The sequence below is a fragment of the Monocercomonoides exilis genome, assembly GCF_001643675.1.
Source record: "Monocercomonoides exilis strain PA203 chromosome Unknown scaffold13-1861174, whole genome shotgun sequence".
NCBI classification, from domain to species: Eukaryota; Preaxostyla; order Oxymonadida; family Polymastigidae; genus Monocercomonoides; species Monocercomonoides exilis.
The window spans coordinates 655,613-673,586 of record NW_027150558.1 but is presented as its reverse complement, the minus strand read 5'-3'; the positions used below and the strand labels follow the sequence as shown (position 1 = coordinate 673,586).

Genomic DNA, 17,974 nt, shown 5'->3' with positions numbered 1-17,974 from the left:
CATATTAATTTCATTTAACTAATATGAATAACAAAACTTAAATATTCCTTTCTTTTTTCTTATTGCAAAAACATGGGTAATTCTTTTTGAAAAGTCACAAATGTTTAATTTTCACACAAATTAACAATGTCATGTTTTGCTCAAATTTCTGTTTCCACTCAATAATCTTCAAAAGAATGTTTGAAATAGCATTATCCAGAAATAGATTCCATATTAGTGAAGTTTGGTGTATATCAACAAAAATCTGAGCAAAATATGAAATATTTGATACGAATGAAAATGAAATATTTGTGACTTTTCAAAAAGAATTACCCATATGTTTATTAAAATCACTGGAACATGTGTTGTTTTTTTTAAAGAAAAAAAATACGTTAATTCTAATTTTCAAAGTTGAGCACAATCAAACATCAAATAAAACTTCCATATAAATTATCAAAAAATTGACAAATATGTCATTTGACACAATTTTCTATTTAAATAAAGAAAATATACTTAAAAGAAATGTCGGACGAATTATTCAAATTTAGAAAACTAATTATTCAAAATGAATCAAAATGAATATATTTTTCAAATAAATTTTTTGTGAAAAAATAGGTTTTTGGTAGAATGTTAGTTATTGATGATGAAAAAATATAATTCAGTCAATATTTGTGAAAATGACGAAAAATTGAACTTCTAATATAATTATTTATCGAAAAACATGAAATTTTCTGATTTTTCTGAAAAAATTCATCATTATTGAAATCTGATTATTTTCAAATGTATTAATCATTTCATTTCATATATTCATTTTCATTGTAATATTAATTTGTGTTTTGAGCTATTTCCAGAAATTCCTTTTATTTCAATTTTTTGATCAAAACTCTTTAATAAATCTGATTTCAAAATGTGCAAGCCATATATTCATCCAATTGAGAAATAATCGAGAAATATTTCATTGTTTATAAAATCCGAGAAAAAAAAACTTTTGAATTTTTTGAATATTTGAAAATGATCAATTATGAAATCTGATCAAACCATCACATCATTATGTTCTTAAGGTCTAAAAACGAAATATGACATTTTCTTTGTTTTCAGTTTCTTGCTACATTATTTTCTCTTTCAATCTTATTGCCAATGTCGAATGCCTCTCATCTTCGAAATCTTGTCCAATGCCTTCCTGTTGTCATCAAAATTCACATATTTTTGATTTGCTGTCTCTTCAAGATTCAATCAATATTCAAGAATCACATGGAAAGTCTGAATGTTGCATGAAATCTCAATTTGCACTGTTAAATTCATCGCTCATCATCAATGACGCATCCTTCTGTCAGAATTCATTTCCCTCCACTTTCAAATTGAAACTTGCATCCAACTTGTGTTTGCACAGGTGCAGAGTGCAATCAAATAATGACCACATATCTTCACAAGTGTCGTCTTGGGGAGGCTCAGTGGAGTTATTTAATTTCTCAATAGCATCACACTCACATGTTATTCAACACCCTCTAACAATGAATTGTGAAGAAAGCTCGTTATTCATGCTGCAATGCAAAGATTGCACTTTCAATTCATTGACAAATGTTCATGTTTCTTCATTTTTGGCAACTGGCCATGTCACATTTTTTGTTGCTGATGGATGCAGCTTTTCAAACATTTCTCACTCGCCCTCCCTTCCTCATCGCTTCACATCACATGCTACCCCATCAATTTGGAATTCGTGCCTAATTCAGAACTCAAAATTCTATTCATGTCCCAATGCCCAATATGGAGTTGTTGTCACACCAGCACAAAATCTGATGATGATGATGAACACTTCATTCTCCCACTCTTCTGAAACTCACTTCCCGACAAACGGCTCCATCAACAGCTATTCTTCAGGAGATGTCATAGCCTACTCAGTCCATTTTTCAAACATAAGTGATTCAAATCGGATGGGCTTGGCATTGAACATCGGTGGAAATGCAACTTTGAATGTTTCATTTTGCTTATTCGAAATGATAAATGCATCAAATAACGCTTATTATGTATATGGAGCAGCTGTTAACCACGAAGGTGCAGGAACACATTATTCAAATAAATGTAACTATACAAATTGTTCCTCTGGATACGCAGCAGGAGGATTAAACTTGCGTTCACCATCATTAGAAGTTGTAACATCTTGTTTCTTCGATAGATGCGATGCTCAATTTTATTCTGCACTATTCTTTAGCAGTGACATCGGAGATCATTTATTCAAAATGAACACAATTATGAATTGTGTCGCTACGTATCACACAGCAGGAATGGGGATCTGTTTTTCCTCTAAGAACTTAAGAATATCAGAATGTCTTATAATTTTATGTAATTCGTCTACAGTACATGGTGCAGTTTCTTTTGTTTGGGAACGTGAAAGTATTTCAAGCATTATTGCAAAGCTGGATTTTTGCTTCTTTGAAAAAAACACAATAGGAAATACATCTTATGGTTGTGATATTTCAACAGGTGGAGCTTATTATAATACAAAAGTGACAAATGAATCTTTCGTTCACAGTTACTCCCTGAGTGGTTGTCCGATACGAGTGATGATTGATACTGTTGATCACAGTGACTGGCTTGGACCTCCTCCATCAACCATCCCAGTTGTGTTCGTGTCATCTGTGTTTGGCAACGATTCTCGAAGTGAATGTGGGTTCGGAGGCTTGCCTTGCAGAACAATCGAAAAGGGAATTAGCAAAAGAGTCAGTTCACAACCGTTAGTGATTTCTGAAGGATCATACATCCACGGATCGATCCCTGTTGATGAAATGAATGTGAGTTTGAGAGGCTGTGAATTCGAAGAATCAACGCTGACTTCCAATGCAGTTGGTGATGGAAAAGCACTGTTTTCAGTGTCATCTGGCATTTTGTCTGTTTCATATTTCACTGTGGTGCACACTTCTTCGAATTCGAATCCACAATCATCTGTCTTGATGATGAGTGGGAGTGGGCGAGTGACAATACAATTTTCAACAATAAAGGGAGAAGCATCCCCAGCAACGACTTTTTCAACTCCTTTGATGATTGTTAATGGGGGTCTGGCAGAACTTGCTTCTGTTTGCTTCACAACATTCAGCAACGAAAAGCAACTGATATCGTTTTCCTCTCCAAATTATCTGAAAATGAGCGATGTGACTTTCAACACAATCACTCGACAAAGCGGAAACGGTGCAATTTTTGAAGCACAACTTTTGGATGGAAATGAGTTTTGCTTGTCAAATGTTTCTTTTGCAGATTGCGTGTGCCTCAGAGGAAACGGGGGTGGGATGCAGATACACATGGAACGTGGATCATCGTTTTCAATAGGAAATGCATCTGACAAAGGAGCGACAGTCAAGATGAACAACTGCCAGGCCATAGGTTCTTTGGTGAGTCCAAGCTGTGGAGGAGGATTGCTCATAAAGCTTGACAAAGATGCAGACAACTTTCTTTTGAAGCAGCTGGCGTTTGAAGGATGCATAGCCGATCGGGGATACAATCTATTTGTCGATGCCTGGCAGCTGGACAAACTGATAAACACCACAACCCTTGAGTTTGGGCCAGGACGCAATGATCTTGATGGATATGCTGGATATGAGAGATCAACAGCTGGAGAAACATTGTCCATCCCTCTTGTGGTCTATCTGTGGGATAATATGTCTGTATTTGCACATGTTGGTGGAGAGAAAAGTGCAGATTTCAGCAGGTGCGGGTATTTTGAGGTCCCATGCTCATCAATTATGTCTGCAGCCTCTCTTTGGTTCAAAGACAGCAACCGTTTTGTTGAGCTTCATTCTCCCTTTTCCCTCAGATCTGAATTGCTTCTTGATGCTTTCGAATGGACAATAATGTCAAGAGTTGGCAAAGTGACGATTGGCTTGGACGATTGCAATTTCAGCGGTGAACAAGCAGGGATGATTGAAACAGTCTCAAAGTCGGCGCTAACAAACTTCGCATTTGCACTGCCAAAGAGCATTGGCCTCAAAGAGGCACTGATTGTGTGCAAGTCTTCTTCGCTGATTGTCAAAGAGTGCGAGGTTGCAATCAAAAAGGAATCGACAAACATTTCGTTTCTTTCTGCAAGAGGAGGACAGGTGTCGATAAATCAACTCATCATGCGCTCGACCTCTTTTGATGGCACATCCACGCTGGATGCCATATTTGTCACAGATGCATGTGAATCTTTCATGTTGAACGACTCGATAATAGAAAACTCTCAAATCAGAGACGGATCTGTTGTGAAGATTTCTGGTTGCACTGCTAATGTGAATGTGTCTAATTGCACATTCAAGAGGGTGACATGCTCATTGGGCAAGGGAGGTGCCATTAGCATGCACAAGCCAGAAGTTGCATTGACTTGCCACGAATGCTTTGAGAAATGCACATTTGAAGAATGCAAAATAAAAAGTGACGAAGCATGCGGAGGAGGCGTGTGCTGCTGCATTGGAACGAGCAATCATCTGGAGATCACAAACTGCGCATTTGCTGGCTGTGAAGCATCTGTCGAAAAGAAAGGGGGTTTTGGAGGAGGATTATTTCTTGAGTTCGACCATCAAGATGTCGAATTTGTTGTCTCTGAGCCTTCTTTTTCTCAAAGCTCGCCAAATGCTGCCAAATGCGGAAGCGATCTGTTCATGAAATCCCCAAGTTTGGAGGCAAGCGCCACCGACAGCACCCTTCCATTTGCCAAAACAATGGCAGACATATCTCTCGATTCCATGAGAGGGTTTGATGGCAACGATTCAGAACATGCAATTCCGCTGATATTGCTTTTCCAGGCAATAGGCTCGGAAATACTTGCTTCCTCGTTGGAAGGGGCAGACACAATTGCCTGCGGCTTTGAGTGCTACCCATGCGCTTCAATAGATCAAGCTCTTTCTCGCTTCAAAACTGTCGACAAAAGAGTAATAACTGTGAGGACAGGGTCTCTTGTGATCCATGAGATCGATTTGAGTAATGTGAAGATGAAATCAGATAGAGAACAGCAGGCATCTCTCACAATGCCATCTGCAATTGAAAGTGGAACAACAATGATCTCATCCAAAGGCATCACACAACTCGAACAATTGAAGATAATTGTTCATCCTCATATCTCCAACGAAGTCAAAGTTGTGATTTCTTCATCGACTGACCAAGGTGTACTCTCGCTTACAAACTGCCAAATAGAAATAGAAGATGAATCAGAAGTGCCCAACAATTATGTTATAATCAAAACAAAAGGATCATCAATCCATCTGGCGTTTGTGACTGTGACAAACTGCAGATTGGCAATGCCATTATTTTCATTTGACATAGTTCCACCAATGAATGCACCTGAAACAGCAGAAATCCTAATGAAGAATTGCTCGTTCAGCAACATCACTCATCAAGATAAAGACAGTTCAGCGTTATTTGGCGCATCACTGGGATGTAGATGTTCGATAGCCGGGTGTAATTTCAGTGAGATTTTTGCAGATCAGAGCATGAAAGGAGGAGCAATGAGAGTGGTGCTTGAAGCAGATGGAGAATTGGAAATAACTGATTGCAATACAAATGGATGTCAGGCAGAAAATAGAACTGATGGGAAAGGAGGTTGGCTGTTCTTTGACTGCAAGCAGAATTACGGATTTGCCTTTGGAAACTTGTCTTTCAACGAATGCAGTGCATTTGTTGGAAACAACATTTATTTGAAGGGTGATGCTCTTTCAATCAACCTGGGAAAGCAACAGTTTGCACTGAATATGCCAACTGAAAGAGAAAGATGGAATGACTTTTGTGGATATGGCAATGATGAAGCCATAGAAATCCCTCTCGCCTTGTTTGAAGCAGAATGGAACACTCCAGCATTTGTGAACGGTGTTGGAGGTGTGGATTATCCTTTATGCGGGTTTGACTGGTATCCGTGCAGCACAATAACATATGCTGGGAATAATCGGTTCAATGAAGAAAAGGCGGCAATTCGCTTGCAAAGCTCATTTTCTTTCAGCAAGTCAGTAATATTCTCGGACAAAGCATATGAGATAGATGTGGAGAGCAAAGGAGAAAAAGTCAAAGTCGAAGGAATTGAAGAAAACCTCAAGGTGAGCAGTTTTTTCGAAATCAGAACATCAGTTGCATTTTCCATATTAACATTTCTCCTCCCATCGTTTTTCGCTCCTTGTTCATTGAACAGTCTTTTTCTGTGCAGCAAATCAACCCTTTCATTCAAGGATGTAGATTTGGAGATGAAAGTTGCAGGGCTGCAGTGCAAATACAGTCTTATTGTGGCAACTGACTGCACCATCGAAATTGACGGGTTTGGTTTATCGGAGATAGAATTCAGTGGAGTCAGCGCCTTTGAATTCTCCGGAAAAGAAGCAAATTTCACAGTCAGTGCAATGACAATGAGTAATGTTAAAAGAACAGAAGCAGGAGGACTTGTTGAGATAAAGCATGGTGCTCATCCAGTCTTTCAGAATTTATCATCGGCCAACAGCACATATTCCAGCCATTGCACCATTTTGGTGGAAGAGGCTTGTGGGCTAACTCTTCTTGAATGCAACATGAGCGGACTGAAAAGAACGACTGATGGTGGATGCTCTGTGGTGGGTGTTGTGGGAAATGAAAATAGCATGCAGATCAATGGATGCATCTTTGATGACATTGTTTGCTCGTCATCTGGCTCCCAAGGAGGGAGCTTGCACGTGAAAGTGTTGAGCGGTGGAGAATTGTTGTTCGACAACAACAGCGTATGCCGAAGCAAAGTTCCAGCAATTGATGGAGATGGAGGAGGATTGCTCATCACTTTCGAAAGTGTGGAAGTTGCATATTCAATGAAGAATGTTGTGCTTGAAGGCAATGATGCACTCTGGGGAAAAGACATCTTCCTCAACTGCACAAAGCCAAGCACAATTGTCGATCCGCTGCTGTGGGCAGGAACTGCTGAAAGAGGTGAAGAAGAGAGGAACAAGTGGGTGTTTGACTTCACAGATGCTCGCATCAATATGACACTCTTGCGCTTTCTGTTTCCAACAGATGATGATATCATTTATGTGGACGAATCATTGGGGAATGAAATGGGAAGTTGCGGCTCGGGAGTCAATCCATGCAAGGAGTTGGGCTTTGGATATGAAAAATTGGGCACATCAAAAACAATCCTACATATACAGAACTCAGCATGGCTCTTGGGAGAAATAGATCGAAAAGAAGAAAAGCTGACAATCCGCGGAGGTGATGATAAATCTGAAATGCATGTTGCAACACAAGGCCATATTCAGCTCTCGTCTGGCCCAGCATCCACTTCACTCACTCTCCAGAACCTGCTGTTTTTTGTGCCATCGACACCAGGCGAACACTCAGAAGTGATTGTGGGAAGCGTTGGCCGTGTGAGCATTGTTTCATGCATTTTTGGAGATACAGAAATAGAGTGCACAAATTCATATATGTGGGTTGTCCGAGGGGAAGGAAGTACAATCCAGTTTGATGATCTCAAAATAGAAAACATTCAATTTGGATCGAACTGTGGAATATGCAAAGCTGATCGAGGAACAGTGGTTGTGACTCAGACAGTTGTTGCAAATATTAACATTGACGGAGATGAATTGTTTTGTTGTGGCATTGGTGCTGCCTTGATTCTCAACAGATCGTCAGTCACAAATTGTGGCGCTTCAAATGGTGTTGCAATATGTGCCACAAATGCATCTCGACTGGAGATATTCAATTCGACATTTGATAGATGCAAAACCTTGATAAGTGAAGGTGGAGGGATAAACTGCAAGATCGGAGGCAAGTCCAGTCTCACTGTTCAAAATGTTTCGTTTGAAAACTGCTGGGTTGATGAGGAAAGAAGTCGTGGAGGGGCAATATTCTTGCATGCTTTTAACGATTCGTCAAACACATTTTCATTTGTATCTTTGACATTTCGAGGCAACAAAGCGCACAAAGGCAGGGACATTTTTGTTGAATGCAAAAGCCTCAACGAATCAATAACAAACGAACGATTCAACTTCAAAATGTTCGACTCAAACAACACAAAACTCGTGTTTGCCGAGGGAACAGACTTCACAGCCTTTGCTGAGAGAACAATGGACCTTGTTCTGTTTTTGGTGCCATTCAGTTCAAACAGAATTGTCGTTTCACGCCAAGGCGCGGACATTGCGGGCTGTGGTGACGAGGCTGTTCCATGCCAGACTTTCAGGCATGGATATTGGCACATTGACAGTAGCTCCGAGGAAAAGAACATGCTGATCGATAAAAATACATCTGTCAGAGATTCTTTTGATATCTCAAAAATGAACATTTCGTCTTGTTCATCAGAGATAATGAGCCGCCTGAGGTTTGAACCAACGCTCGAAACAACGGGCAGCAATCCCATATTTCATGCTTCAGGCGGCTTTTTGTTTCTTCATATCATATTTTCTGTCCCAACAACATTTGTTCCAGATCAAGCAAGTCTCATTTCTTCATCTTCAGATGCCATATCAGTCTCGCACGTTTCTTTGCAAAGCTGCTCTTTTGAGCTGTATTCACCATCACACGATATGATTTTGCAGTTTTCTCTTCTTTCAACAACAGGAGGAGATGTGGAGTTGTGCAACTGTTCAGTTCAGAGTCTTCATTTTTCGGAGACTCCTTTTGCCATTGCCTCACCCATGAGTATTCGCTCTTGTTCGTTCAACGATATATCAGCTCCAGACAGTTGTGCCGGAGGGATTATGAAAATCAATCTTCATGCACATGAAAGATTGCACATGGAGGATGTTTCCATGACGAATAGTGGATGCTCACAGAACAATGGGAATGGAGGGGCTTGCTTCATTGACTGCACAGAGGCTTATGCAACAGAGCAATTTTTATTCAACAACACTGTGTTTTCGATGAATGTTGCAAAGATTGGAAAGAACATATTCGTGCTTTCAGCAAGCTTGAACAGCTCCATAACAACGCAGGCATTCTCTTTCAACTACTCTGGGTTGATCAACGATTCAAATGTGTTTGTGGGGAGTGATGATATTTTCACTGACACCGATTTATTCAGATTTTTAATTCCATATGCAAATAATACCATTTTTGTTTCCTCCAGTGGTGCAGATGTGCTGCGATGCGGAAGCGAAGATGATCCATGCGAATCATTCTGGACTGGCGTGAATCACCTCAGTCACACGGATGATGGCAAACAAATCTTCATTGAAGGGGTTGCAAATGTGGATAATGAATATGATCTCTCAGGTTTTGCAGTGGCTTCTGCCTCAATTCTGAAAGAAGAAGATAGTCAAAGCGAAATTGTTTTTTCAAAAAAGATGAATGGAACAAGTGGTGCATATGCGCTGAACAGAAATGAGATGTCCATATGCGCGATAATGCTGTCCATTGGCAAAAACTTTGAGAACTCGGCTGATTGTGTGATCCTCAGTGAAGGAGATGAGCTGTTGTTGAGAAGATGTGCCTTTCAAAGCAATGCGGCAGATAACAGAGAAGCAGACTGTTCGTTTGTGCTGATGGGGAGAGGAAAGCTCAGTGTCGATGATCTTGAGATGAAATCTTCATCGGTGCGGAAAAGTGTGTTCGTGATGCACGATGCGTGTGTGTGTGAATTTCACGCTGTGAAGATTTCCCAGTGCACAATTGATCGTGGCTGCGCTTTTGAAAGTGTGTCTTCAACAAATGCGGCAAATGGGATTGGATTGATTAACGTGACAGATTCGGCCCTTTCTTCAGTGACAAGAAACGACAATGGCGGAAGCGCTATTCATTCCACTGGCCAAAATAGCCTCGTCGTTTTGATAAGCAGATCACAGTTTGTTGACTGCAAGGCTGAAATGAGCATGAAGGGTGGCGCAGTGTCGTTCTTCCTGAACGATGGGGGTGAGTTGAGAATAAGTGACACAACAATGACAAGATGCAGCTGCTCAATGAGCGGGAGGGGAGGAGGCATCCACGTGTCGACAAAAGTGGAGGGAACTTTGGACATTCTGTTTCAGAAAATGTTCTTCACGGGAAACACAGCAGGCGTTGGGAATGACATCTTCATTCTGTGCCAAAACATCACAAAACAGATCAACGAAACCCAGTTCAGGTTTTCCTTGAAAGAGGGTGTGTATTCGTCTATCAACGCCATCTATGGCTCAGACACAACAGATCACATGAGCGACACAAACTTGATGGACTTCATCACAATATATGAGTCTGATCTCATCATCGTGTCTTCTGATGATGGCAAAAACGGAAAAAACGAGAGACAATGCGGATCGGCCAAGATGCCATGCTTTTCGATTGGTTATGCCTGCTTCCACTTGTCAAGCGACATCACAAGCATGATGCTTGTTGATGGTGAATCTGTCGTTGATGAAGAATGCATTTTGGACAACATGACCCTCACGTCTCTCAAAAGAAATGATGCAGCCATTCGAGTTCAGGCAGGCATATCCCAGGCAGGCGTGTCTCTTATCACAATTCAGAATCATGTGATTTTGTCTCGTCTGAGCTTTGTATTTGAAAGAAATGCTCTTGCCTCACATTCTTCTTTCATCTTTATGAGCTCCGACAGTTTGAGGATGGAATCGTGCTCGTTCACATCTCCAAGAACTGACCAATCCCAGCTTTCCATTCCTTGCACTTTATTCACAGTGCTTTCTGGAGATGTCTATTTCAGTGAGTGTGCTTTTTCTGGACTCCACTTGGCATCGTCTGCAATAAGCAGCTGCACAGGAAATGTCAAGGTCACATCTTGCTCTTTCAAGAGCATGGATTATTATGCAAGTGTCATCATATGCGATGATGGAATGTTTGAGATATGCAACACCTCTTTCGATGGGTGCTTCGAGAAAGACTATGGGGCACCTTTGATTTCGTTCGCAAATGCCAAAAATGTTTCTTTAAAAGAATGCAGCATTGTGGACAGTCATTCATCTGCGATGAAAGGTGGATTTGTGTCATTCACATCATGTACTGACATTTGCATCAGCTCGTGCCTGTTTGATAATACAGATCTTTCAAACAGAGAAGAAAACAACATAAATTCGCAATCATCCGAGCTTTGCTCCTGGAACAGCTCGCTGGCGAGCCTTGAAAGAAGCACCGCTTCCATCTCAGATACCTTGTTTTCCAACGCATCACACGGCGGTCTATCTGCTTCTGGAGTAAGCGTTCGAATTGTGAAAGGAGAGTTTGTGGGCAATGATCCATCAATCGCCAGATTCCCTTCAATCAGAAGAAACATCCTCTGCGAACACAACGGAAAGCTTGAGATCGACAGCTTGAAGGGAGGAGATGGACTACTGCCAAACACATCACTGTGGATTTTGAATGAAGGATGTGAGCTCACGGGGATTCCAACTGAAAGGCTATCTGAATTCTTTATCCCATCACTGAGCGCTGTAGAAGTGAAAGAAAATGGAGATGCTGCTGAACTGACTTTCAAAGGAAGGCTCCTCATCCCATGCAATCTGAGTTTCCAGATTGTGTCAAAGATAGATGATGTCAGCTCAATAGAGACTTTTCCGCTTTCTGAAGACAACTTCAATTCCGAAAATGAAGCGAAAGGAAAGATTAGCATGTCTCTTATAAATTCGGCTGCAAGAGAAGAAGAGGTTTTTGTCTGTATTTTGTTTGGTAAAGGCAAGGCCTTTTCATCAACTGATTCTTTTATTCTGAAGAACAAGAGCGAGTCTCAGACAAGTGGAGATGAAAGGATTGTTGAAGGAAAAAACAAAGAAAAATCAATATGGCCAATTGTGGTTGTTATTTTGGCTGTTGTTCTATTGATTGTTCTGATTGCTTCAATTGTTCTGGCTGTTCGATGGAGAAAGGCAAAGAATGAAGCAGAAGATCTGAGAGAGATTGTGAATGATAACATCAGAAAGGATCCGAAGGCATTCGAGATGGTGACGATGGAGATGTCGCCAGAAGAGCAGTGGAGGAGAGCAGAGAGGGAGACTGAGAAGAAGAATGAAGAGAGGATGAAGAAAAGAGTATATGCGAAAAGCCTTCAGCATTCAGAATCGTCAGAGCATTTGCTGGCTGAGAGTGGATCAACTGAATATATCTTGGGAAAGGATTCAGATAAGATTCCTGAATGGATGTTGGAGAAAGATGAAGAAGAAGAGATAAGGAAGAGAACACCATCACCATCCACTTCATCCACTTCAACTACAGACACTTCAGACACTGAATCCACTTTTGTTCGAAGGGAAGATCTGTGCCCAACCACCTCTTCCATGTCCAATCTGGTGGATGCCATGGCGTGTTCAACTCCACATGAGAAGCTGATTGTTGATCTGAGAGATTCGCTGTTCATGATGCTTCATGGGAGGAATAAGACAAAGGAAATGCCGATTGGTACTCTTCAAGAAAGGGAAGTCTCGGCTGCCCAAATCCTGTTCTGGGTGGCTAATCTCGCTCTCCACTCCTTTGATGAGATGGAAAATCCACTCCAATCGCTTGCCAATCTGAGCCCTCACATCGTATTATTCTCGGAGCACATGGTCATCTGCATTGTCATGCACTCAGACCTTTTATCAGATGACTCTGATTCATCATCGATCTCATCATCAACTGTTGTGACATCTGCCAGTGATGATGATGACAATGATGACTCCCTTCCCTCATCGGCATTTGAGGATGAAGATAGCTTCAAAAAAGAGTGTCTGAGGTGGAAGGCACCAGAGCTGCTGATCAACAAGAACATGAAGGCAACAAAGAAGTCGGTGGTGTTCTCGATCGGGATGATGCTGTGGGAGTGCCTGACACTCCACATCCCGTTCGGGGAGTACGAGGCTGTGATTGCTGGAGACAAGATTGCAAAAGGAGAGGCTTTGAGCATGTGCGGAAATGCTGCAAGCTCATTCTCTTTGGTCGTCAGCGAATGCCTCTCCTTTCAGCCTTCCAACCGGCCTTCTCTTGTCTCCATTTTGAGAGAGTTCTTTCAGAAGTTCCCCGAGTCAGCCAAGCTCCCCACAATGACTGACGCACTCTTCACAAACCAGCAATCTGCCATCAGCAGAAACAGCTGCTGCAGCTATTAGTATTTGCTTCTCTCATCCAGTCACAAGCATCGCCATCGTTCCCAGCCCTCGTATTCATCTCTTAATCTCTCTCTTTTTTCTTTTTTGCTTTTGGTGAATAATTACAAGAAAGAATGAAATAAGCGCTGTCTATGGCCTCTGAAGGCTTTTCTTTTCTTTTTCTTTTCTTTTTCTTTTCTTTTGTTTCTGTTGCCTCCAGACAGGGCTTGGCATTTGCCTGCCAGAGTCTGATGTTTGCGTTTTTCTGTGTTGTTTTTGCACTTCGCTCGAAAGTGATTTTTCACAACCACTTCCCTTTTATTGCTTGTAAACCCACTTCAAAATGGAAAGACATCGAGGCAAATGATTTCTAAAATCCTTTGATCTTCCTCTGTGAATTGCCTTCTTTTCTGAAATGAATGCTCCTCAAAAAATAAATCCCAGCATCCTTGCTTTGGCTTGGCCAAGAAATCAAAATCAAAATCAAAAATGTGACATCGTTGGCACCTGCGCAAAAACCCAGAATGCACCTTTCTCAGCCTTGGCCATATTTCTAGAGCCATGCCAAGATGACTTTTTTTTATTCATTCAAAACATGAAATATAACAATATAAAAATTGTTGAGATAAAAACAACAGCAAACGACGTGAAAGGAAATGGCACTCAAAGAAATGAGAGGCTTCAAATAAGTTCCATCAAAATGAAGAGAGAAACACTCTGGAATTTATTTTTTTCTTTAAAGCTCATTGCCTCATTCTTTCAAACTATTCGAGACAAAAGGCAAGAAGCTGAGTCATCATGTGCATTCTTGCAGCGATTGCACCCAGCAACTTGCATTCCCGTTCCATCCCAAAATAACTGCATTAACCAATGAAAAATTCCCAGCTCCATTTGCAAGGCGCAGATTCGCAGAGTATCCCCTTCCACTTTGTCATCCTTTTTGCGTTTCGGCGTTGATCACCAGCTTGGCACTTTCAGCCGAAGCATAAATATCTCTTCCCTTTGTAAATAGAAGCGCGCTTTCGCTGCCGATGACACAAACAAAAATAAGGCACTCAAGCTTCAGCTTTCAATTAACTTGCGATGCTCCAGGGGAAAAATAAAATTAAAAAAAATGTAATTGTGAACCAATGGAACATTTGCTGGCCATTTATTGAACGCTCCAACTTGATCGGAATATCGCTTCTCTGCTTCCATTCGCAGCATCCCTTGTTTCCAGTTTGAAGAATCTGTTATCGCCACAGCTCCATGCCCTCCAATCAACACATGCACCTGCCATTTGGATGCATGTCCGTCAATAAAAGCGCTGGTTTTCCTTTTCCTCATATCCTTTTCCTTCCAGAATCTGTCTTTTAGGTGTAGCAAAGATACAAATACCGAAGCACGCAAAATTATTTGTCGGCAAGCGTATCATACAGTCAGTGTCAATTTCAGTTCTTGTTCGTTCAGCCATTTTCTTTGCTTTTCGCTGGCAAACATCCCTCGCATTTTCGCTTTCCACAAAATGTGACATGGCGCCTGCACGTTTTGGGGGAAAAAAAAAATAAAATAAAAAGGAAAAGTGCCAATAAAAGCAAACTGAGCTGAAGCCTCTTCAGCTGGCCATTTCCCAAACGATTTTTCTGCCAATATAGCTCTTATGGAATTTCTCAACAAAAAGTTCTAAAAAAGAAAAAAGCTGTTCTTTTCAACAAAAACATCCCTTCCATTCATAAAAATTCCAAACCTCTTTTTTTTTCTTGCACCTACGATGCATTCAATATTTTTATGATCGGATCCTCAAACAGAAGCAAAGGCTAGATTCTTTTTCCATTTTTGGAAAATAAAAATAAGACATCGAAAAGAAAAGGCATTTCACGCTCGATATTGGACAATTCTAAAAGATTGCATGTCTTGAGATATGTTTTATTGTTTTATTGCAAGCAATGTCTTTCTGTGCTGGCACCAGGCATTCCCTCGTTTTTTGAGTCATCGAAAAGAATCTCCACAAAAATGAGAGAAATGAAATAAAAGAACATTATCATCTCCAATGAAAATAGCTTTTGCTCAGTGGCTTCTCGCAACGGTCGCTCATCGCAGAACAACCACAGTCCGGCACACAAATTGATAGGAAAACAAAAATCATCTTCCAAATGACACGCTCTCTGCACAAATTGCAGACTTTGCTCAATGCTTAAATTCTATCAAATCCAGCAACATTGCACGTTCATCCGTTTTTGTGCTGCCTAAGAGCAAATACACGCTTTTTGTTCTCAATTTTTGATTTTGAAGATATTATTATTCATTGATCATTTCGCTTCAAAATCTTTCAAACAAAGTGAACATATTTTTTAAAAAGAAGCACATATTCGAATGTATCAATTAATAATTGGTTCGATTTGATTCAAAATAAATTTTCAAACACCTTCAAAAATTCGAAATACTGGAAAAGAAAATAAACAAATGTTCATGTAAAACAAACAAAATTGTCAGTTCATCTTATTTAAAAAATAATTTATTTTCCAAAACTCAAATGCAATTTCAAAACAAAATCCTTTGGAATTTGTAAAAAAGAAACAGAAAAATTCATCATTGAAAAGCATTCAAACATACATTCATACAAAAATCATCTTGAAAATACTCGAAAGGTAAATTAAATTCCAAAAGATATTCCAAAAGAAACTAAAAGAAATAAAATAAATAAAAAATAAAAAATAAAAAATACAATATTAATTTAGAAATCCTCTATTTCACATCAGAAAACATTTGAATGATGATTTCTCGTTTTTGGCAGACGGCTCCTCAGTAACATCCTCTTCTGCTTCAATGTCTTTGGATTCGTGGTAGCTCAAGCCCAGCCGTATCAGCTCCGTGAATGCCTCATCCACATTCTCTCCTGTTTCTGCTGACGTCTCAAAATACCCACAAAATCCCTCTTTTTTGCACCAGTCTTCCACCTCAAATCGGTTGACAGCCCGATGCTCCCTCTGATCGCTTCCGTTTCCAATAAGCACAAGTGGACAATCATTCGATAAGTTCGCCAGTGTGTCGTCTATCTGTTTTTTCATCTCTTTCAAGTTATCAAAAGAATCACGCGATGACAGTCTGAAGACAAGTGCACAAGCATCTGACACTCGAAAATAAACTCTCGGAATCAAAGTCAGATGATTGAAAGGCACATCAATAAAATACGCCTGAACATTTTTATCATCAACAGAAACATTTTTTGATTTGAAATCAATACCTATTCCAGTTCTAGAATTGTGTAGGTGTCCATCAACGTATTTTTGAATCAGTGAAGTGACACCTACTCCATACTTACCGATTACGTTTAGCCACATCTTCAATTCCTCTTCTGTTTCGCTCATCAAAAAGAAACATTTTTATTATGTTCAGATCTTTTATTATCATTTTTGGAAAAATTTCACCAATTGATTTTAATAGTGCGTCAAATCAATTGGTCCGTTAAAAATTATATTTTAAAATAAATTTTTAATATAGAAAATTATGAATTCATCTCTTGAAAAAGTTTATTTTTTTCAATGATTTCATTTTTTAAAAAATCAAATTTCTCAATCGTTTGAATGTTTTTCCTTTTGTATCATATCAGTCCAATTATTAATAGATACATTCGAATATGTGCTTCTTTTTAAAAAATATGTTCACTTTGTTTGAAAGATTTTGAAGCGAAATGATCAATGAATAATAATATCTTCAAAATCAAAAATTGAGAACAAAAAGCGTGTATTTGCTCTTAGGCAGCACAAAAACGGATGAACGTGCAATGTTGCTGGATTTGATAGAATTTAAGCATTGAGCAAAGTCTGCAATTTGTGCAGAGAGCGTGTCATTTGGAAGATGATTTTTGTTTTCCTATCAATTTGTGTGCCGGACTGTGGTTGTTCTGCGATGAGCGACCGTTGCGAGAAGCCACTGAGCAAAAGCTATTTTCATTGGAGATGATAATGTTCTTTTATTTCATTTCTCTCATTTTTGTGGAGATTCTTTTCGATGACTCAAAAAACGAGGGAATGCCTGGTGCCAGCACAGAAAGACATTGCTTGCAATAAAACAATAAAACATATCTCAAGACATGCAATCTTTTAGAATTGTCCAATATCGAGCGTGAAATGCCTTTTCTTTTCGATGTCTTATTTTTATTTTCCAAAAATGGAAAAAGAATCTAGCCTTTGCTTCTGTTTGAGGATCCGATCATAAAAATATTGAATGCATCGTAGGTGCAAGAAAAAAAAGAGGTTTGGAATTTTTATGAATGGAAGGGATGTTTTTGTTGAAAAGAACAGCTTTTTTTCTTTTTTAGAACTTTTTGTTGAGAAATTCCATAAGAGCTATATTGGCAGAAAAATCGTTTGGGAAATGGCCAGCTGAAGAGGCTTCAGCTCAGTTTGCTTTTATTGGCACTTTTCCTTTTTATTTTATTTTTTTTTTCCCCCAAAACGTGCAGGCGCCATGTCACATTTTGTGGAAAGCGAAAATGCGAGGGATGTTTGCCAGCGAAAAGCAAAGAAAATGGCTGAACGAACAAGAACTGAAATTGACACTGACTGTATGATACGCTTGCCGACAAATAATTTTGCGTGCTTCGGTATTTGTATCTTTGCTACACCTAAAAGACAGATTCTGGAAGGAAAAGGATATGAGGAAAAGGAAAACCAGCGCTTTTATTGACGGACATGCATCCAAATGGCAGGTGCATGTGTTGATTGGAGGGCATGGAGCTGTGGCGATAACAGATTCTTCAAACTGGAAACAAGGGATGCTGCGAATGGAAGCAGAGAAGCGATATTCCGATCAAGTTGGAGCGTTCAATAAATGGCCAGCAAATGTTCCATTGGTTCACAATTACATTTTTTTTAATTTTATTTTTCCCCTGGAGCATCGCAAGTTAATTGAAAGCTGAAGCTTGAGTGCCTTATTTTTGTTTGTGTCATCGGCAGCGAAAGCGCGCTTCTATTTACAAAGGGAAGAGATATTTATGCTTCGGCTGAAAGTGCCAAGCTGGTGATCAACGCCGAAACGCAAAAAGGATGACAAAGTGGAAG

General features: G+C 39.8%; 2 protein-coding genes across 2 annotated transcripts; one reads left to right on the top strand and one right to left on the bottom strand.

The window, feature by feature from the left end:
- Window positions 1-1,055: 1,055 nt before the first annotated feature.
- On the top strand, window positions 1,056-12,953 carry MONOS_11622 (uncharacterized protein; the record flags this gene model as incomplete). Its single annotated transcript, XM_067864170.1, has 1 exon — window positions 1,056-12,953. The coding sequence occupies one exon, from the start codon at window positions 1,056-1,058 to the stop codon at window positions 12,951-12,953; it is 11,898 nt and encodes a 3,965-aa protein (XP_067730748.1).
- Window positions 12,954-15,661: 2,708 nt separating this feature from the next.
- Window positions 15,662-15,979, bottom strand: MONOS_17347 (putative Ras family; the record flags this gene model as incomplete). Its single annotated transcript, XM_067870259.1, has 1 exon — window positions 15,662-15,979. One exon carries the CDS (start codon window positions 15,977-15,979, stop codon window positions 15,662-15,664), a length of 318 nt encoding a protein of 105 aa, XP_067730747.1.
- Between the last annotated feature and the right edge of the window lie 1,995 nt (window positions 15,980-17,974).